The 23,378-nt window shown below is 35.0% G+C and overlaps 1 protein-coding gene across 1 annotated transcript in view; it reads right to left on the bottom strand.

The window, feature by feature from the left end:
* Positions 1–2,038: 2,038 nt before the first annotated feature.
* Positions 2,039–23,378, bottom strand: part of LOC139977404 (uncharacterized) — a 40,011-nt gene continuing 18,671 nt past the window's right edge. Inside the window, exons 2-3 of the mRNA XM_071986706.1 lie at positions 5,346–5,779; positions 2,039–4,776 (exon numbers count right to left, since the gene is read on the bottom strand). Coding sequence (XP_071842807.1) covers positions 4,555–4,776; positions 5,346–5,779 — 656 coding nt within the window. The 3' untranslated portion in view covers positions 2,039–4,554. The remainder of the gene's footprint in view (positions 4,777–5,345; positions 5,780–23,378) is intronic.

Genomic DNA, 23,378 nt, shown 5'->3' with positions numbered 1-23,378 from the left:
GGCATTGAAGACTCGCCCCAAACCGCGTGTCGCCTCTGAAAAAAAGTTAACTTTCCGTCGCTTGTAACTGAAGTTTTTTTCTTGTCGCTACAAAATGCAGACAGTAATGAAACGTGATACCTTGTTATCTTTTATCTAGACCTGAGATGTCCATCACTGCTGTGTACACTGTGTTGTGGGTAATGACCGCAGCTGTATGTATTGACTGTACACTAGTGTCTTATTACCGACGATAACAAGCTGTATGTGTATTTTCTGGGATCGATGGTGGTGTCCAACACTTCCGTTACACCTCATTCGAAACTAGATCAGATTACCGGCATCAGACGTTTCTTTGTGCGCGAGTCTTCACTCCCTGTAAGAAGTGTGTTTTGTTTTTTCTCTTTCTTTCGAACTGCAGTCCGTTATATCCACGGATTAAGTCGATCCCGGCATTCGATTGAGATGTTAAATATTTATTGCTGTTAGTTTCACCCCCCCCCCCCCCCAAAAAAAAAAAAAAATTAACCAAATTTCTCGCATTTCACCGCCACTGTGATCTGTACCAAATGTAAGATATGCTTTTTTTTTTGTCTTTATTAATTCAATTTATCCCCATAAATCATAAACCAAATACTGGGTTAATGAATAATATTAAATGTGTTAAATTTATTTAGAGTAGGCGTTTAAACATAGGTCTAACTTTATAATATAATTCGATAATGGACCATTCGATAGTCAGTGAAAACTATAATTGAATTTGGAATTCCATTTATGTTTCTAAGGATAACAACATTTTGTAAGGGGAAGGAATCATTAAATGTTCTCTTTATTAAATTTACTATTTTACCTCTCTGTCAATTACCTTTAAACTTACAACAGCTTATTGAGTTCGGAAGCACATCAGTTTACCAAACCTGCCGAGAGTCATTCAAAATTAACATTGTCATTGATCAAACTAAAATCCCTTATTTATGTTTTTCTCTTCACGAAGTCCATATTTCGTAGTAATAAATTAATCCTATTTGCCCTGCAAGATTTCATCCCACAAACGGTTTTTTAAAACTTTTTTCGTACTATTATTTATGAAGATAAACCCTATTACCATTCCTTCATTTAATGGACTAATCCGTTAAGATTAACAGTGACGAAAGAATACTACAAAGTGTTTTCTGTCGATGGACTTTTAATTTATCCCTTTAGTTAAAGTTCGTCAAACTTATTATCCACCGCGTGCATTACTCCCGAGGATAGACTGATCCCCCCAACCCCACTTCCCTCCCCAACCCGATAGTGCTGTCCCTGTGTTACGAGGATTTACAGAGGGAGGGGGACCAGGTAAAAAAACGTTGCGGAGGTATATTTTCACAAGGAACCCTCACACCACACAGGTGTGAAGTTGCTGGTGCGGGGGGGGGGGGGGGGAGGGTGGTGATTGGCAGAGTTCAGATTAATGTTCAGAGGTCCTTAGTGAGCGCTGTTCAATGCTGGAAGCATAGAGTACCTCCTGCAATCACTTCGCTCTGTTTGCGCCCTTTGACTCTAGAGTAATGCTGTACTATAGGCCTAATTCTATAGGAGAGTTAGCTAGGAGTGTTAGCTCAGTGGTTAACGCCGGTGCCTTTCAATCATAAGGTCCCGAGTTCGAGTCACTCCAATATTAATGTATGTCGTCCAGTTACAGAGTTGTTGACAGGTGACAATTCATAATCATGGACGTTGAAACATGAATCTAAGAGACTGACTTCGGTCAGCTTGCGGCTTTGATAAGCCAATGAGGCTTCTTCGCGAGTTCCTGCTTGCAGGAGGATCTAAAATACACTATGTACAATTATTGCTGTCCTTTGCTTTGTCCGTTTTTTTCTGAAATAAAATAGCCCCACCCCTAAATCATTTTCCCCTCCCTTAATTCCTCCCGAGTCCTTTCACCTAAGTCGCAGGTGTTAATCATGGTTTCCCGTCAAAGATTTGACATAAAAAACTCCTTTTTGAAACAAAATCACTTAAATGTTACGTCAGTGATAAAAGATTAAATAACTATACAACTTCAGCATTTAGTATTCAAAGAAAGTTTATTACAGACATTATTAATTAATAAAAAGATTTATCAAATATACCTTGAATCATTTCTTTCGTAATTAAGGCACAGGATGCGGTAAAAAGTTTAATATGAGGAAAATTTCATTTCCGGTAGATACCCTGCAAAATTGGATTTGATTCTTTCATTTTTTCGCGAAGTTCGGTTGTTTTGAAAACGTAAAAATACAGAGTGTTTAAAACATTTACACTCGCTTCTTGATAATTAAACATCGCCTTAAGATCTATAACTAAATTTTCAATATATTTGCGTTTGTTTTTTTGCTTGAGGACAAGGTAACATATATAATCGATCCGCAAGTTACACGTGGTAGTGTTGCAGTATAAAATAACAAAGTCATGTGCATGGTAACGCGCTGTCTGGCCCACATGGTCAACGTTGATAATGTTCTGCTAAGGTCAAACACTATGCTAAACACACACAACCAGTGGTAGCCGTGCAGCACACAACAACTTGTACACACATGGTATATCGAGCTGCCTGGACTATACATGATCCTAATGTTCTGTCTAAAATAAACACCATGTACAAGTTAGAGGGCGTGTGGCTTTTCGATCCTAGCAGGATCGTCTGCAGAAGCTAACTAAAGAAGCCTCCTAAGAAGATCCTGCTAGGATCGAAACGTCAGTCCCTCTAACATTTACATATTTCCCTACACAGGATTTTAGGCAGTTTGTTTTCCCTCTGGAATTAACACCACACAGACCACACTGGTCCGGTGGTAGCCGTGCAACATACAAAAACATATTCAAACATAGTTGAGAGAGTTTAGATTGTCACCGATTTTAAGTGTTCTGTCTAGAATAAACACCATACATATCACACATAGCGCCATGGAAGCCGTGCAGCATACAATATCACGTGCCTAGTATGGAGCTGACTCGATTATACATGGTCAACGTGTTCTGTCTAGAATAAACACAATATAGATTACACATAGCGCCATAGAAGCCGTGCAACATACAAGAACCTGTGCATGGTATATGGAGTAGTCTCATAGAGCAGTTCTTATATTATGCTCTATGAGTAGAGTCTAGACTACATAATCACACCGTGCATATGAACACTATATACCCGTACAACGTGTGAACACGGACAGACATATTGTGAATTTACTGTTGAGGTTCGTGTCATGGTAAACTATAGGGGTTTACTATCAAAGGCTCAGTAAAGATAAGAACTGAAGAGATGAATAACTGAATATTCATAGACAACTTAACAACTGGCTTCAAGTCCATTCCGTTTTGTTGTCTTATTTCGTCCTGTTATGTGTCAAAGTAATCAAAACCTGCGAAGATTTATACATAGCTAACTCTGGTTCGTCGGAAGGTTGCTTATCCTCGCGTTTTTAGCAATAATGTAATATTTTGCACCTGTGATGTCAAATATATCGTTAAGTCGCTTTCAATTGAAATTAATTTGTCAAATTTCGTACAAAATATGTTACAAACCATTAGTATTATGTAAACGTAACACTCATTACTAAGTACATTGCGTAGTTATATATATACACAGTGAAAATATCTTTGGTAATAACAATAAACGTGTGCATTGACCTCTCTAGCATATTCTTCTATACTATCTCAGCATAATATGGCACGGCACGTATGGTCACAAACTTAACTGTACAGTAATAAGATCTTTCACACAGACCATGTCATTTTATCCGAGCAGCCTATTTTCCAAACAATCAAATTTGTCATCGTAATATGAAAGATAATGAAAAACATTTGTGTGTTTTTATAAATGAAGATAAGCTGTGAGAATAATTCATTTTTTGTTTAATTCAAACAAAGAATCTTCTTCAAATGACAAAGTTTCTATAATTCCAGGAGCACATATACAAGTTGAAACTTTTCACATCTCGCTTTCACGATGACATTTAAAACCCTGCTTGTTCCTTATTGTGACGTCATATTGACGTATTTGCAGCAGCGAAAGGTATACCAAAAAAACAAACATATAATTTGCAATGGTAATAATAACCTATTTTGAAATCTCCTCTCAATAATTAAGTTAATGAAACCTTAAATTCAAGTATTACGTAACTACAGGCTAGAATTTAGCAGTTTCGAAAATGCCAATATTTACACTTATCGCACAATTTCTTGTAAAAATGGTCCCTTTAGAAGTTCTTGATAGTGTAATAGACATGCTGAAACTGTGTGCATTTTTTGAAGTTATGAAGATTATTATTTGTTATGTCTTTGGTTTCAATGCGAACTATAGCCTTGCCAAAGAGTGGAGGCGATGAGGGAGAAGGGATGTGGGGGGGGGGGGGTTGCCGAGCTGAAGAGCCCCTGACTCAACGGACTCTGTATAATCCTTGGATTTCTTTGGATCATATTCTCCTATCAACAAATAACTATACTTCGTAAAACGATCGTCAATAGCAAACGTTCTTCTTTAATTCTCGAAAACAACAAATTTCTTCAAGATTAATTCACGTCGAAAAGAATTAGGTTTTCTTTTCTCTTCTACGAAATAGGCATGAGTGGAGTAGGTGATGGCGCCTTGTCGATGACCATCGGTGACCTCTGAGGCGATGAGTCACGTGACATTGGTGACGTCACAGACTCAATATCGGAATCGTCTGATTGTTCGATTTCGGAGGGAGTTTGTTCCATTGATGCAATGTCCGATTTCTTTGGTCTTCCCTTTGGCTTTGTGGGAGCTTCTTGACCGCCACCCTGTAGTACCTGGGGAGATACAAATTAAAGGGGGAGTGGGTGTAATTGGAGTTTATTTACTGCCCTCAGTATATGCAAATCATTGCTATAAATTTCAAAAGATAAAATCCTGAAGGTTTGTCGCGGGTAGTAAGGAGTACACAAATACAGAAATGTTTCGACGATAACGGTAAGCGTAGTGTAAAATTTAAATTTTTGGTCTTAAAGAAAATTGGGGAGCATTGTTGTTTTACATGAGAAGTGTCGGTTGTCTCATGTTTCAATTATATTTGGACGTAGAATGCTATTGAATTCGACTGCAAATATCCCATTCTCTCCAACGGACAGCGTATGTATGCCTTAACTGTCACATATGCCACAATGCAATTGTATTTATGTTATTTGTTTGTGCATCAAAATAATATAAAGAAAACCAAATATGTTTATCGACTTTATAAATTAACTTCAAATTGACATTTGTCAAATCTAAATAAGTTGAAATACGCCAACCTTTCCTTCTCTCATTACCCAGAAGCTTCTCCCCACTTTTCCCGTGCATAATAGTACTGTGCTCCCTGTTTGCAGTCAAGGTTACTCACCTGTTTCTTCCATTTCATGCGTCTGTTCTGGTACCAAGTCTTGACTTGTAATTGACTCAACCCCAGCGTCTCCGCTAACTCTAACCTATCCGGTGTCGACAGATATTTCTGCTTCTCGAATCTCTTTTCTAGACCCATCAGCTGTAGTTCTGTGAAAACTGTTCGACTCCGCCGACATTTCTTCGCGGCCCTCGCCGCCTCGCTTGGCGAGGCTCCAGCGCGACCTCTTAGATAGACAGGAACGGGTATGGGAACCCCAAGAGGAGGGGGAGAGTTAGACCTAGGCGGGTGAAATGGATGATATAGCGATGATGGATGGAACAGACTTGGTTGTGATTGGAGACTGAATTGTAGAGCTAGGCTTCCGGTTGGAAGGAGTGACGGATGGTGGTAGTTTGTGGTAGGAAGAAAACGCTGGAAATAGCTGTTATTATCTGAAAAAAAAATAAAACAAAAAAAAATGACTTTCATTCATTAGTTTTGAAAAATAATTTAATAAATGATAATTAAATAGGTTTATTTGATTGATATATTGAAATTATTGAAATTGATTTTCTCTTTTTATGATTCCATTCAAGATCAGCTTGTGCGTGATATTATCTTTACCCATAATATATATAGGAGTTCGTCCAATTATTTGGCAAAAACAAATGTTTTCTACCAAGTTTCGGAAAACTGGCGTACACATTAATGTTTTCGTTGTATTCGTTTACGTTTAGTATCTTACACATTAATGCGTACACATTAATATATTTTTTTATATCCGTTTGCGTTCGTTAACTTATAGTGAACTTGGATATAATTCGCGCCATTCCGCGTATAAAATACATAATTAGATTTGCAATTAACAGCAGGTATGGCAGAATTGTTTTTAAAAATAACAGATAAAAGATTGGTTATTCAAATAACAACTTATAAGTATTCATAAAATACAGAGGCAATATTGTTCTTTGTTAAGAAGCACGAGCATCCAGTCAGGGTGGGTGGGTGGGTGGGGGGGGTGGGGGAGGGGCATGTGTGTTGTGATTCACTCGGCGTTTAGCGTAGGTCTATATTGATAATAGAAATGACCTCTGAACAATCTTTGCAAAGTCAAGAATGTTTAAACTTTTGTGTCTCCTGAACGCTCACAAACCATTCTACAAGTGAACACCTGTTGAAGACTACATACGTCTGATACATGAACTGTAGGGGCAACGAGCTCTTCAATAGTGTTAGTACCGAAGATATGTCACTTTAGCTAACTTGAGTAGTACAAATTATTCTACAAAAATCTCCTATGGAGATCCTATGGAAAGCCATTGAGCAAAACACTTATAAGAATGTAGGAGTTGAATATACTTGCGATCTAACAGCATGGTGAAATACGTGTTGGTACCCAAAATAGGCAGGTCGCCTCATTTGCGTAGGCCTATACATCGCTGGTCTATTAAACCAGGCAAGTTAGTTTTCTAAGAAAAAAAGTCGGTTCTACACCCAATAGGAAAAGTTGTATGTTGCAAAAATAGAGAGGCAATGGTGATTGGTAACTTGAAATCTTCCAATTTCACTGAAGATAGCTCATACCGCTTTTTGTTGGTTTTCGGATTCCACTTCTCAGACAAGTTGCCTCAGCGTACTAAGTAGCCCACTACCGGTACCACATCGTTTAGAAACTACACGCAACACGTTGTGCTAGTATTTTATCCAACGCCTTAAGTACCACAAATGGGATTAATAATATTAAAGTACAATTTAAGATGATCAAAAACAAATTACGATGATAATGTACAAATAAACTACGAGGATAGCATACATTGTGTGCCTTTCGGCGTCCCATGGTATTAGACGCTAAAGGAACTTAGTCATCTGCATGGGCGCAAATGCATTACTACATGACAAAAATTGTGTTTTATAGAAGATGGCACACAAAGAAAACAGAACCATTGAAATAGATTGTTCGAAGAGCATTAAACATAGGTCTTAATATAGGCCTACAGCAGTCAAACAAGTGGATGTTTAATTTGTGAGTAGTTTTGAGCGCCGAATCTATATTATACTCTCCGTTGGTTTACAAACCTTAAATCTAATTTATTCTCCCACCGTTTGCCAGCACTTACCTAATTTTGCGATACAGACCCCAAGCTTATTTGAGGATTATTATTAAATCAATTTTCGCTTATCTAACGTTACCAAGCCTGTTATATCCCACGGTGATTTGCCATATCTTAACCCTTGTTGATGCTTAGAAGATAAACACCTCCAACTGTAAGCAGTATGTTAGCATCAAATAGGGTAACCTTTTTTTTTATTTTTATTTTCGTGCGTTTATTATACTCGAAACACAAGCAGTGGTCGCGATAGGTGAGAGCACAGTAAAATGATTCGCTCATGCCGTGTCGCCCCGTCAGGAACAAGCGTAAAATCCGACTCCTTGTGCGACGCGGAAACTTTCCAGTAAGGCAGTTTCCGCTCTCTCGACGGGAGAGTTTCTTTTCTTCGTCTTGTTCAGGAAGAAGACCCCAAATTAACTCTAGCTGGATGTTTTTGGTATTGAATTTTGACCGATTATAATGGAAAAGATAAGTAAAAAGAATATTAAATACAATTAAAAATGTACCAGGTGCGCAGATCGGCGCTGTGATAACATTTCAACTTTTGTATTGTCGTAGCACAGAACATGGTGAGATAACTACACTATTTAGCTTCCAAAAGTGTCGAAAAAGACTCGAAAAATACCACCTCGAAACAACCACAAGCAGAGATAAATTTGAGGAAGGTTAGGGATGTGACAAGTGCATAGATAAACACATTTGATAACATAAGAAATAACAAGAATTGAAGCACGTAAAGAAACCGACCAATTTGAAGCTATACATTTCTTTTTCTAGTTTTATTTTTTTGAACTTTATGGGGATAGGGGGCCTTTGCTTTTGGCAAAAATTTATGTAACGAAAATCGCAGAACAAGCACAGGCGCAACCACTTATACTTCTAGAGGTCGGGGGCTCCAGCCCGCCCTCCAAAGGAGATCAAGGGTATCAGCCACCCCCTCCATACCACTCCCAACTGACAGACATAATATTACAACAATACTTGTTGAGTACAGTACTAAAATGTATATCGTATGTATGAACGGTACAACCTAAACATTTCAAAAATTGTGTCAAAAGTTACAAAAAATAGGAATATTTTGCATCACGGTATCTCCACATTTAAAAATGTCTCAAAGGGGAGGGGTACCCTACGACCCCTCCCCGGATGATATATATCATATTAGATACTCCGTGACACAAAATGGTGCTTGTACCCCATGTAAACAAGTGTTTACGACCCATTTGGTCTACATTTCGTTGGTTACCCTATACTTTGTGTTTACTCTGGCCAAAATACGTAATGTTCACACAAACGTGGCTAGCTCTCAATCTAAAATATCTACGTGGTTTACCTTAAAACCATTTGACTCCTACTTGTAACCGATCAATTTGATTTAATTTTAGTTTTATATCGCAAACCATTGACTTTGAGATGGGCCATGGGAGGGCGGGGGGGGGGTGAGGGGAGGGGAGGGTATTGATATAATTGCTACCGGTTTTATAATACAACAACAGGATCTAGACCTTGAAACAAGCGGCACTAGCACCTTTTCCGAGCAAAATGAAATCGGCGTGATCGGTGCCTCGGGCCGAGCGGTTCACCGGTGGGCCCTTACAACCTTACCCTGTGGACCCTTACACACATGTGTTTGACTAATGATATCATTTCTGGCGCTATTTTGATGGATAAACATATGAAGTATCAGAAAATACGTTTATAAGTATCTTATCTTGCATGCAGAAGTTCATTATGGTACCACCGGATTTTTGGAGTAAAAATGCCAAATTTAATCAAAACACACTTTTAATTTAAATCTATGATCATGCGTCCTTTTTTTCGCTGTACCACTTTCATTAAACTATCGCATCCAGTCGTTCTGAATGATTCACTTCCCGAAATCGCAGTGTTTTGTCAAAGAGACTGAAGTGCCACGTTTATTCAAGAATATAACATAAAATGTTTAGCCTAATTATGTTTGTGACCTATTTATTTCTTTACTGATAATTGGGTTCTTGCCCCAGTGATGGAAAATAGATAGATAGAGAGGCAAATAGATAGCTCAAGGGTTCATAAAGTGCAGACGTTTGGGTGTTAGAATGTCGTCATCATTGCCCGCAAGGTTAGTGTACTAAATATTACTAAAATAAATTCAAAAGTATTATTACAAGAAGTCCTAGCCCTCTAAATTATTCATAGAAACTTAGGAGTGTGAAAGGCGATAAAACTAAATATTTCAGATACTAATGGAATGTGTTTCGGATGGCAGCAATTAACTGTTGTTCAAAGTTGAATGTGATGGGCCACTGTTTTTTGGTGGGGGAGGAAGGGGTTCCTTTAAAGATATCAATAAAAAATTGTTTTCATATATTCATTCTTTGGAGTTCTTCTTTAGTTTTTGGAACTAAATGTCTACTTGGTCATTTTTAAGAAAATCCACTCGAGATAGAATCTGGGAACGGAACCCAAACAAACTTGATTCCGTCTCAACCCCAGTTCCCGCTTACATCGAGACATTGTCTACGTAGTGACGTCATGAAAAGTTGGAGCCACGATTTTATTCCAATTTCCAGTATACTAAGCTACAGTATGTTATATATATATCACGTTTGACTTGTTGTAGTTAGTATAGTTCAAAGGTAAAATTTTGGACGCATATAGTACGATTCAGCCAATACTGTTAAGTACGATTCCCATGGAACGCGGATAGGGAAAAACGTTATTTGGGCACGGGGAATGAATATAGTTGAGACTATAGGAACCGTAGTGTGTTGATTATAGAGAAACTTGAGTTGTGATGACGCTGTAAACATGTAATGTGACGTGATAAATTAATGTGATAAGGAGAAAATATTCTACGACGATTACAAATAATGTTGTGATGTAACGCAAATTCATGCAGCGAAAACTTCATAGAATACACGATAGATGTCAGCAGCATCTGAATCATAATCTCTAACAGATTTAAAAGATGAATTTATAGCCACAAAATTAAGTTTTGATATTTTGTAGACCATTAAAACACACAGATATCAGTCCAGGTTGTTAATCTATAACACTCTTAATTTTCGATAAATAACCCTTTAATCAGTTGAGGTTTATCAATTAAAGTGACTGGACCTTGTAGTCTAATACACAGACCATTACGTCAGTTCCTTAGATACAACACAAAACTGAATAAAGCAAAATCAGAGTTTAATAGCCTCAAATGAAAGGTTAAGGATGTCTTTACAGACTTGTGAAGGACAGCAAGTGTTGAATGTAATCCACGGATGCTCCGCTGTTTACGTGAAGATAAAATAACATCTTTCGGTAAAGTTATTATAACTTATCAAACACTGGATTAACATTAACATTAAGGCCTGTATTGAGCAGCTGACGTCATCATATATATATATATATATATATATATTTATTTATATATATATATATATATATATATATATTTATATATATATATTTATATATATATATATATATATATTAATATCGTTTAGTATACGGGTGTGTTTAATATTGTTGCTTTTACATTTTTTGCCTAATTTGGTTCTATATATTTAATATTTTGGATTTTGTTACTATTTTTTCTTCGGTTTTACATTTGTAAAGCGCTTTGAGCAGCTTTGCTGATTATGAGTTATATAAATATTACTTATTATTATTATATCACTATAGACTTAAATGAGCGTTCCAGAGCATATCTTTAGTAGTGACTATCTTGAAAACATGAATAGCTATAGAAACATTACTAGCATTGGAAGGGTTTGCTTGCTTCTCTTTCTTAGTTTTATAACATATCAATATTAAGATTCTCCTGAAAGTCATTCTTAAACCGAGTTCAAACTACACACACACCATCATCCACACGCGGTGCGTGCAAATGTGCAAAAACAAATAATTAAACGCTCCCTTAATTGGGTCTCTATGGTAACAAAGTAAGATAAACTAATCTCAGGAAGGAGAGAAGACTCCTCGCGAATATGCTTTTTATTCTATGACTATGTTCCGTTGGCAATAAAGTAATTAGCCTAAATTTGTTATGTTACGTGCCACACAGCCCTAACTGATATAATAGTGATGTAAAACTTAATTATGTCAAATTTATAGGATAACATTAATGTTCCTGTGTGGTTACGCTCTCAACATTGTCGTGTCATTTCAAATTACGATGTGAGAATTCAGGTAACTTTATAATAAAAAATATATATAAAATACAATGCCGCGAAGGATAGTCTTCAATTAAATATTATGAGTCGCTACAAAAGAACTAAAGCTAAATGAAGTTATCCCCGTTTTATCAAAAGTGCATTCATTAGTCACGAACGCATCAGCGACATTATTAATGGGTTGGATTATCTTAAAAGTATGTCATATGCCTTGATTTATATTTTACATTCTCCCATATTGCTTCATAGCAGGAAGAATTGAATTTGAGAATGGTTCGGGAGCAAAAAATCAAGAATCTTGATAATGCAGAAGGGAGTAAATCCGACGTGTGTGCATGTGGTGGGGGGGGGGGCATATCCTATGTATCACAGAACTGGGTAAGGGGTGGAGTGTGGGGGGTGTCCCCTGTGCCCGGACACTTTCGTCTTTTATAATAATTTTGTTCCATGAGGGTGGCACTCAGTAGAGTAGATTTGCTGAGGATATATATAACTCAAAAAGGAATCTGGGTTTGAACTCATCTTGGAGAAACCACCCCTACCCCTAAGGAGGACATGCTACATGCTAACGATGGCAGATTCAGACAGGAAAGAAAAAGACATATTCTAGAGACAGAAATTTAGGGAACGTAAATAAAACGTTGCAAGAAAGTCCAGTACTGACATTATTTATTTATTTATTTATTTTAATTCTCTGAAAATTCAAAGATTTGTTTTTATTCTCGTACAATGAAGTATTTTAAAAATCATTACGATGAAATCATAAAAGATTAAAACTTCACAATGACTTTCACATCAGCATCCGTAAGGCGAGGGAGAACGTAAAGTAAAGAGAAGAGTGAAGCTCTTAATTTAACAATTCAAGGAGTGTAAGCTCAGTGGTTAACGCTGGTGCCTTCCAATCATAAGGTACCCGGTTCGAGCCACTCCAAAGATTAATGCATGTCGTCCAGTAAAGAGTTGTTGACAATTGACAATTCATAATCATGGACGTTAAATATGAATCAAAGAGACTGACTTCGGTCGGCTTGTGGCTTTGATAAGCCAATGAGGCTTCTTCGCGTGTTCCTGCTTGCAGGAGGATCTAATATACATACATACACACATACAAAGACATCTGTAAGTCCCCCCCCCCTCCCTTAGACCTCTTACACTCCCTTTTATGACACATGCTAAATTAAATCATAGGCCTATAGTACGCGGCCACCCCTTTTGTCACCTTTTGAGTCATACTGTGGCAGTGTATAATGGACGGTGTCAATCATTTGCATATCAATACATTTTGAGTGGCACACCTACATTATCGTCACCGTATCCTTGTCGATGGTAACACTGTTTATACAGAAGACCACATACATGATTAATGGAGCCTCCATCTGTAATGTATCCGTACTTTATCGGCAATCTCTTGAGTAAATGTTCTGCCACACGTCCATCAAATAGATAACGTAGTTACTCAGTGGTCTATAGTGGTAATCAAGATACTGCTATATGGTGGACGATATAGGCTACAGCACGATGCTAACTATTATGGCACAGAGCTTACGTTAGAACTTGGTTTCAAAGTTAATCAGCCATTTGGGACAATTTCCTAATGCTAATAACTCTCTAAACTGTACGCCATTATCATGCTCTCAAAACACTGGTATTGACAGTACAAACAGTTCCTAACCTTGATTTGATAGAAACATGATATTCATACTGCTCATACTGAAAATACGAGTGCTCTGAAGCGAAATATGACAGTACAGTATAGAAAAAATTGTCCCAACTGGGTGAGTTAATTCTTTTAATTATGAATATTCATATCAAACTCTGGAAACATAATCACACCAGCCATTCTTGGCAAAAACCAAATCCGTCCAAACTCTTATATGGAGATCAAGGGCGTAGGAATGGGGGGGGGGCGCCAGCCCCCCAGTGAAAAATATGGAGGGGCGGAAGTATCATTCCGCCCCCCCCCCCGCTTCGCAAGTCAGAAAACCCCTTTTTCATTTCCAAATGAGAAAAAAATCTCATTTGGAGCACCAAATTGCATCTAAGGCCAGGTGAAAATGCAAAATTATATACAAAATGGAGTGGGTGGGTTGAAGTGTGCTATATTGCACCAAATTGAATCTGAGGCCACCTGGAAATGCAAAAAAAGTCCAAAGGGGGAGAGGGACACCCCCTCCCCTTAGACCCCTTCCCCAGGCTGGCCATCAGTCTTCAGCCTCCCCCCCCCCACTCAAAAGTACTTTCCTACGCCACTGATGGAGATTAACGAAGACAAAACAGCCCTAGTTGTAGTACCTATATATACATCAACTGTGATAGTGTTGTAGACACATAGCGATATGTTTTTCAAATGTAATTGGTTTGGAAAGTAAAGTGATCTTATATGAGCACATGTTATCATAACTCCACTGGGAGTGGCCTGGCTCAGCAGTGCCTTAATCTAGACAGCGCCAATATGTTCAGCTACTGTCATAAACCTTCCCTCCCCCCCTCCCATGCCCCTTCCAACCCTCCACCCTCTCCATCCACCAATTTGTTACTCTCCCAATCCACGAACGAATTAGCTGTTTTTATTTCTCTCCCAACTTACATAGTTTTACCAACTCATCGTTCAAACCAACCTGGTTGTTATACTTGGCTTCCTCGATAGAAAAGAAAAACACATTTCTTCTTCGTGGTGGTCTCGATACAATGGTCTTTAATTACTTCAAATTAATAATTTGACGTTTAATGACAAAGGTTTACCTTAATGCGATAAGACAAGACTCGGAAGATTAAGTCATTTGGTCCTGTATGCAATCAGGATTGGAATGCAAAGTCGTTTTCTTTTGAGGGTCCTTATAATTCGTTTCTCTCATGGGTGTTCCTAATATCTAATGTACCGTAACTAGGTTAAGTATCCATATACTGGGGTCTGACTTCCTCCCGACGGCGCCAATGTCTCTTTTTTTACATTTCCGAATGTTTCATAAACTTGAAGTTTTGTCTCGTTTTCGTCCAAAAAAGTATGTAACAATAGCAGTAAGAAAAACATCTTTTCATCATTTTCTCATCAAGCTAACTTTTAAGATCAAATTCCATATCACGTGACCACAGAATGTCACATCCTTTTTTATTCACTCCAGCTTCAAAAGAATTCCGAGTCTCTATTGTTCATATATTTATTTCTCTTTAAACAATGGCCAAATGATTTCATCAGTGTCCCCGTCTAATATGCGCGCGCAAATGATATGAAAAGCAATTTCGTTAAACGCAGACGACAGGGTAAAGATTCTTTTCCAAAACGCTTCCCGCTTTCCCCTCACATGGTGTCCGTCTGCCGTTACTAACTTCAAATCGATTGGAGGATTACAACCTTTTCTCTCTTTTTCTTCCCTTATCTTTTCTTATCTTATCTTTTCTTTTCTTTTCTGCAAGTGGCCGATCTCATTAAAGAAAGCAAATGTTGACAATGATAAACTGACATGCCAATTATCAACTAACGTCTTAACATTTTTATCGGAACTATCGACCATAGGCGCAGTTAGCAACCGTAGTAGGATTACGGTTGCTATGGCGACGCGTGGCCTAGTTCGCCTTCCGGCCTTCGCTTTTAATCTCGAATCTGGGGAAACATGGCGTCTGTAATGTCTGGAACGTCTAGGTAAGGCAGAATATCTTTATCTTCAACCGTGATACCTGATAGGGTCTTAAAGAGCTTCCCGGATGGATGCAATCACATGTTAGGTTACCAATAATAGATTGTTAGTTTATTGTTAATCTACTCACGAACGGCAACGTTTCCCTTCACCCCCTTAAGTTCTTGTGTCTGATGTTTAACGTATTCGCAATTATAACTAATTTGATTGTATTTACGCCTACGTTCATTAAAATAGCGCTCAAGTTGCAAGAAAGAACTTTGCTCGTTCCAATCTTAGAATGAAATCTCAAAGCAAAGAAGGCAAAACTTTATCTTTTATTTCTTTCTCTCTCACTCTCCCTCCCGCTCCTTTTCTGGAGGTCACGCAAATTTATGTTTTCTATAAATATCTCAAATAACACAATTATCTTCCAAAAATAAGATTCTTTTCCGTTTCGTTGTCAGTAAAAATGGCTTTGACATGCAGGAACTTGGCTAGGAAGAACAATTTAAAAGTCTTTTGGACGTCGTATAGCGATAAGGCCTTTGACTGTGCGTTTCCATAATACAGACCATTTGAATAAGTATTGGAATGCTGAATAGTTTTGAATGTGGAATATTTTTGCTGCAATTGGCCACTAAAAATTATGACTGTCACAGTACGGAAGAATAATGAAAGTTTTCATGTGTAGTATTGCGATGGGCTTTTTTTATGGATAGTCCTATTGCTAAAATAGTTAGTCTTTTTTTCTCGAATGCAGTCGTTTCGACTAATCACCTCTGCGCAAAGATTTGATTGCTTACCTACAATCACTGTTTTTGTGTCAAAATGAAATGCGTCTGTAGTTGATAAACTAAATATATTACGTTAACAATAATTTATCTCTCTCTCTATGAACTCTAAAAATTATATCTTTTTTTATGAATATGGCTCACTTTGGAGACTAATTATTAATATTCCTAACTTAGGTACACTGGTCAACTCTATGGGTGTATAAAACTCATTAGACAGTTAATGACCAGTTTACAGCTTTCTGCACATATGTGGGACGCTTACATAAACAACGACAGGTATGGGGAGAGGAGAGGGTACGGTACGGGTTGGGCGGGGCGGGGCGGGGCGTAAATCTAGACGGAAATTTGACGTCGCTATTTCCGATGTCATGTTAGAGAAGTTCATGGATTTTTCATAAGAACCATCTTGTCTCAAAGTTATACAATTACGTAACATCAAAAAGTTCCATGTGCACTGTGCGCCAAAAAAAGGTAACATTTGAATAGAACCGACCATGGAAATTAAAAACTACCGTACATACGCCCTGCGTTCATTTTGCTGTGAAGATATTGCAACGCCTATATATACCGTTTATTTACTTTTTCTTCAAATCTTTTATATATCTTTAATGGTTGAATTTTAAACATTCATACATTTTCTCTGACTTCAAATTCTCAGAGAAGGCACAATTTCACGAAAGGTTAAACTATGATGAAAATTACATAAACTTCATTGCAGATTCCGACCACAATAACTCGATTCGATATGCCTCATAATAACAGTATATAATTTTCTTGTCTTGTCTCGTCTGGTTATGCCAAAGACAACGCCTTTAATCTTATTCAAATGCAGGATATCAAAAACAAACATTATATTCCCATACACATCTTTGAATTCTCTCTTTCTGCCTTGTAATTTTGCAAATATACAACTTTTCTCAAATATGTTTTTTAGTATATTTTAGTATATTGCAGCAAATAATCATTATTATATTACAGAAAAAAAATAATAAATGCGTTCTGTTAGGCGATAAAACAATTCTCTATTCAAGAAAAAATAAGAAGGAATAATAAATAACAACATATACGAAATATATAAATAGTTAATTATATATGTTTGATAAGCACTAATTTTAGTCTCTGTTGAAGATCTGGTTCACGCTTTCTCTTTGGTTGTAGGCTATTGTAATTTTGTTATATAATTAATATATAACATCTTTCAATTCCTTTTTATTGTATGCTCGTAATTTCTTGCCAATATTCAATATTTTACTGAAACAAAACTGGACGTGTCCATTAAGCCGATCTAAAACTTAGTTCCACAGTAGAGAATACTAAAGAATAGTATAAATGAGATTTTTAATTAAACTGTTATTCTTTTCTTTTTAATAAGTTCTTCCACAATACCATTAATACATCTGAACAAGACAAAGCCACAAAAAAAAATGGGAGTCGTTACTCACAAAGTTAAGTTGAAATTTATAGTGTCAAAATTTGTAGAAATTTTCTGTGATGCAAATCAATTAATTATAAATTATTTGATTCTTTGTTTGGACAGGAAACCCGTAAGTACTTTGAACAATAGCCAAATGTTTGGTGAGGAAATCTGGATGGATTAAAACACTGATTCCGTTTTTTTCCCGAGATATTATTTTAAAAGTGGAACTACCCCAATTTATATAGCCAATTCTTATCTCATCCAAGAGTGATGAATTAACACCTATGTTTACAATTCCTTTTTCATTTTCTAAATTTTCTTCAAACAATACTTTTAGACTTTTTCTGATACTTTTCTTAATAGTTTTCTACCTTTCGTTTGAATCTATTCCTATTTCATTTTCTCAATTTTATTTAAACAATATTTTTAGACTTTTTCTGATACTTTTCTTAATAATTGTTTACCTTTTGTTTTAATATATTACTCTTTGTCATTTTTTCCTGCTAGACCAAGGTATAACTGGATAGGTAATACATTTTGAAAATGTGTATACTTTGTTATTATTTCTTCAAAACATTAATCTCTTCAAAGATTGAAAAATTAAGCGTAACCTTACTTCAGTAATAAGGTGCATCCCTCATTATACTTTCATACTATTTTAAGTAATTTAATAGATGTATTTTCTATCTCATTTCAAAATATATGAAACTTATTACAGTTTTCGGGTTTTTGTTTTGAAAAATGTTCTGGCTATTTTGGTCGGAAACAGAGGTAACAGTTATATTTTTGCTTAGCTTGTTCAACTGCGCCCATTTTATAAGATTCTTTATTCCCTATTTAGATGAGTAAAACTTAAACTTTTTGTGTGCTTTGTTTTTAGCTTTCTGAAGTCTTAAAACCATAACAGAGGAGGAATCAAGTACTTTTAACTCTATATTTACAAATTATAAACGTATCTTTTTTTATACCCTTATACTCATTACTTACTTAAAACCCATATAAACGTTACATTGTCGTTTTATCTGTTAAATTAGGATGGAAGGTTAGTAACAAGTAATGTTAACAGGTAATACTAACCTTTATTATTTATTGGAATACTAACTTTATAGAACTGTCACCCCATTTTAGCCAAAATTTAGTTCTGCTCTTTTAAACCTCGTTATTCATTTTTCAGTCAGCTTTTTCATTTTGAGTTCGTTACAGGTTAAGGAGGAGAAGTTTAATTTTAAACGTAGAAAATTGCATTTTCATATTTTGGTCAATCCATTTTCTTCATTTGTATGTATAACATTTATTAACAGACAAACTCTGGGTTAAAGTTGTTAAACATGTTACTTTAAATTTAGATGGAATGATGAAGAAACTAATTTATCTTTGTCCGATAGTTACAGCTTGTAGCTGTAAGTTTCTTAAAAGTAATATATTGAATTTCGTTGCTGAAAATCCGTTATAATTTTAATATACGTACAAGGTTTGATTCATTCCTTTAGCTTTAGCTTCTGGTTTATCTTTCTGAAATTTAAATATCGTTTTGTCATGACCAATTGTACTTTATCAATTAATCATTTTAACTTTGAAGGGTTGAAAATGAACATGAAATAATTACTTAAAATTTGTGGGATGCAACATTTGATGAAAAGAATTAGACTTAAACTTACTAAATAACGCAAAATAAAGCATTAAACCAACGGTTGATTAGACTAGTTATACATTTTTAATGGACTCATATTTAACTTTTTATACTTATTTATGAACATTTTTTTCTTCCATTAAATACACACATGTACATTTTGTCCTGATTAATTAATTTCTGCTCTCAAATTCTAATTAATTTTATTTATTTGTCTAATACGGGTAAACTATATTCAACTTTAGCCTAAATATGTGACATTCTGTATATTGTCATGGATGTTTTGGTTGTTGTGCTCCAAACACTTTTATTGAAAGTCAGAAAATAGTATTACGTGAGGTTGCTAGACTCTTAAGATATAAATCTCAAATTATATCAACGAGCTTACTTGATATAATCGGGGTTAGGCAATTAAAACATATCATCATTTATAAAACCAGATAACATAATGTTGACATGTGTCTTACAATAATATCCTCATCTTGAATAATTTATAAACATTTTTTGTTTAAATTTTTCATGATTTTGACTACTTTAATTAGAATTTTAATATGATTAAAAGTAAGATATACGAATCACGAAAATTCGACTGAGAATGCTAAGCTTATAAGAAGCAGTCTCAATGTGCTCTGGGATAAATTATATTAATCACTAGTTTAGTGGTAATAAAATAATTTGGAACAGTTGAAAATTACTAAAATAATACATCGATATTTGTCTATTATGCTATATTTTCGGATTTATATATTTCAGTTTAAACTCCTTACTTAAGTAAAAATTTAAGCATTGTAACTAGAGTAGAGTTTAATTCTTACATTGTTGTCTCTCCTTTGAATCTGCGTTTGTAAAGTGCAAGGTTCCTTGTCCTGTTCTTAAAATTGCATACTGCTTTAGATTTTTCAAGCATTGTTATTCTAATAGGAGAGATAATGTACCTGGAAACATGATATTTTACTTAATCCAACCAAATTTCACCTTCAGGAACTATGAAAGTGACATAAACATCACACTTGGTTTCAAACTGAAAGTACTAGATGAGAACACCACATAACTGCACTAAATTCTAAACACAGAAATACTCAGTATTTTGGATTATGCAGTTGATAGCTCACTTATTAGAAGCTCAGACCTGAGAGTGATTTTATTCCGAATTAAACTCGGCCCATAATCTCGCGGACCCTCAAGTTTGGACATCTCTTAGCCTATACTCAGCACATTACATAATCTATATTTTAGTGAGATTCTTGTTTCTCTCTAGCCTTTTGTTCCGATCAATATTTGCCTCTGGCCCTCATAGATAATAAAATTATCCCCCGAACTAAATTGTTGTAACAAAATAGACCATTTTGTCAGATAAAAGGGTATCATAACGTTATGTATTCATAATAACACAATGTTATAAGTCAATGTATATTGCAACTATATGATTGTTTTCACATTTATATTAACCTTGATCGTCCTTCAAATTTTATTTATGCCTTGTATAATATTACAAACCAAACATAATCAAAGAATCACTCTATTTGTATCTATGATATCTTTTTAAATGAAAAGCAATAAATATTGTCATTGAATACCACTAAGAAGTTCACAAAGAAAGTAATACAAAAATATACATTTTTGTAAGCAGAATTACGTTGAATTCTCGCTATGGACTTGACTAAATAAAGCACTCCCTTTGATGGAATTACACATCAGGGAAATAAAGACACCAGATATGGAAACATTTCTCATACATTTCAACTTTTTCTGCAAAACTAGTGAATATTTTGAAAGGATTTTGTTGCAATTAGAGACGTAACCGATACGACCATGACTCAAACCATTAGAAAATTTCTGTCAACATTTTTCTTTATAAAAGGTACTTTTCTGTCAAATTATATTTGGCATCAAAGTCAAAATTTCAAAATACCTGTTGCGAGGATTACGAATGAGTTTTGTCTGAGGCCAAAAAGATCCTGGAAATACATTGTATGTTAAAGAGTAATGTTCACATTTTAAAGACCGCTGTACACATTGTTTCTCTTGGTATGTTTAACGTGTGCATGGTGTACCAGTTGTTCTAGGTACCTAAAGTAATATGCCATTTTCTAAATACTATTTTTAAGTTGTTTTTTTTTTTAGATATTTATTCCCATGTACAGATCTAGGTAGAACTTTCCCATATGATTTTATGAGGACTTCTTGCTAAGTGAGCCTAGTAATTAAAACAATCACTTGTGTACAATTCGTAAAAAATCCACATAAAATATTGAATCAGACAAAAATATTTGTTACTTTGATAATTGTTTTCACAATTTGTCATAAACGATGTATATGTTCTTTAGCTTGTTAACCCCTTGTTAATTCGTCCATATTGTCTAATTAAAATCCTGTTGTGAACAATAATACTAGATACAACAACACTAAAATCAGTAAATATAATTACAACAACCAAGAGGAAGGAATTGACTTATTTTGCTTGTATTGTAAGAACTATCTAGCAATCTTTTCTAAACCATTAACTTAACAGAAATGTTATATCTGTTAGATAGAAAGGATATACTTGTTTCCCTAAAACAGTAAAGTGTTGGTTAATTAATCATCTATGCTAATAAGTTGACGACAAAGTACTTTTAAAAATTAAAATATGATAAGATGAAATACTGAAAAAAAGGGATCAATAATAATAACGCAAATATTTGTCTCTTCCATTGTTTTAACATTTGAAGAGCCTGCTAGCACATAAAACATACAAAATAAGATGGTATAAAGTATAAGAACACCAACATTGACACCAACCAACAGCAACAACAACACGCAATCAGGGAAGTGGTTTATTTTACAGTTATAGAAATAATTACAAAACATACATTTTCTAAAATGTAAACAATCGGTGTATACTTGGTGGATAAATGTAGGAGGGAATTGTGCGACAAAAATTCATCCATGCTTATCAGTTGACAGAGAAGCAGCGATAAGATCAACTTATGTAATTGGTTATATGTGAAGATATGACTAAACAAGTAGTCCGACAAACTTAAGAAAATACGGTTACGTTATTAATTGAGTGCAATGAATGCTTTGGACACTTTTAGAGACTTTAACAGAGGTTTGAACAGTTAATAACTGTCCTATATTACTGAAATGATGGGAAATACATATCAGTATTTAACATTTTAAAGTTCTGATTTCTAACAGACTAAACTTCAATATAATGGTTCGGACTAAATAACTAAATTATTAAAACTAAACTAGAAGATAAATTGCATTACATTTAATCTAACTGAGTAGCATATATTTTAAAGTAGAAATATAGTTGACAAATATTAACTTGTATTTTTTATTTTGTTTCTTAAGTTCTCGATGTCACGCTTAATTGAGAGATAAATTATTCTTTTTTTTCTGATGTTAAGTAAGATTAATAAGTTTAATACTGGCTACTCGTATTAGATTTTATCATCTTAATTATTATTTCTCGCCATTTACTTAAATTTGCTGCCTTTTTCTGTGCCTGTTAAGTTCTGTACATAGTTTAAGCTTGTTGATCATTCTTTTGAAAATTATTGATTGCATTAAACACCACTGTAAGTTGCTTAAAAAGTAGCAGAAAAAACGAGATGGATAAAGAATAATTCATTAGCATGTATAGATCATTCAATGTAAAGAGAATTATCCCGTCAGTAAAATATCCGATCACTAACTTCAACAAGTATGTATTATTGAACAGCAACAATTATCATTTTGCATCAAGGATTGGCCATAAAGCTACTCAGAAAATAATCACAAGTTTTAATTTGAGTCATTAATATTCAAATATTATAAGACATTGTCCTTGTTACATTTCGAACTTCCTTCCAAACATATTCTCAGTCACTTGAAATGCTAAAACTTCACAATGTGCCTTTTTTTTTGTATTTAATAGTAATACTTGGATTGAATAACAGTTAGTATTTTGATTGTATTCAGGGACCTTTATTTCTTGTTTCATTAAATAATTAGCAATTGAAATATCCAATTTCAATGAATTTATCCTAGTAACTAACATAATAAATTTCGCTTTTGTTATTATTAATCATTGGTTCATAAAGGGCTAAAATGTCATATCAGATAAAAAATGTTCAAACAAATTATCTCTTTCTACGTGCATTTACAATTGGTCTATACAGACCAAACTTTGTCTTATGTATCCAATTCTATATATTGCATATAACGATAGACAAACATTTAATTTCTAGAGCTAGTATGTAATTCAAAGGCGAGAGCTATAAATGGAATAACATGTTCTAAATGTATTTACAATTGGTCTATACAGACCAAACTTTGTTTTATGTTTCCAAATCTTTATATTGCATATT

The sequence above is a fragment of the Apostichopus japonicus genome, chromosome 12 (assembly GCF_037975245.1).
Source record: "Apostichopus japonicus isolate 1M-3 chromosome 12, ASM3797524v1, whole genome shotgun sequence".
NCBI lineage: Eukaryota > Metazoa > Echinodermata > Holothuroidea > Aspidochirotida > Stichopodidae > Apostichopus > Apostichopus japonicus.
This window is presented reverse-complemented; position numbering and strand designations above follow the sequence as displayed.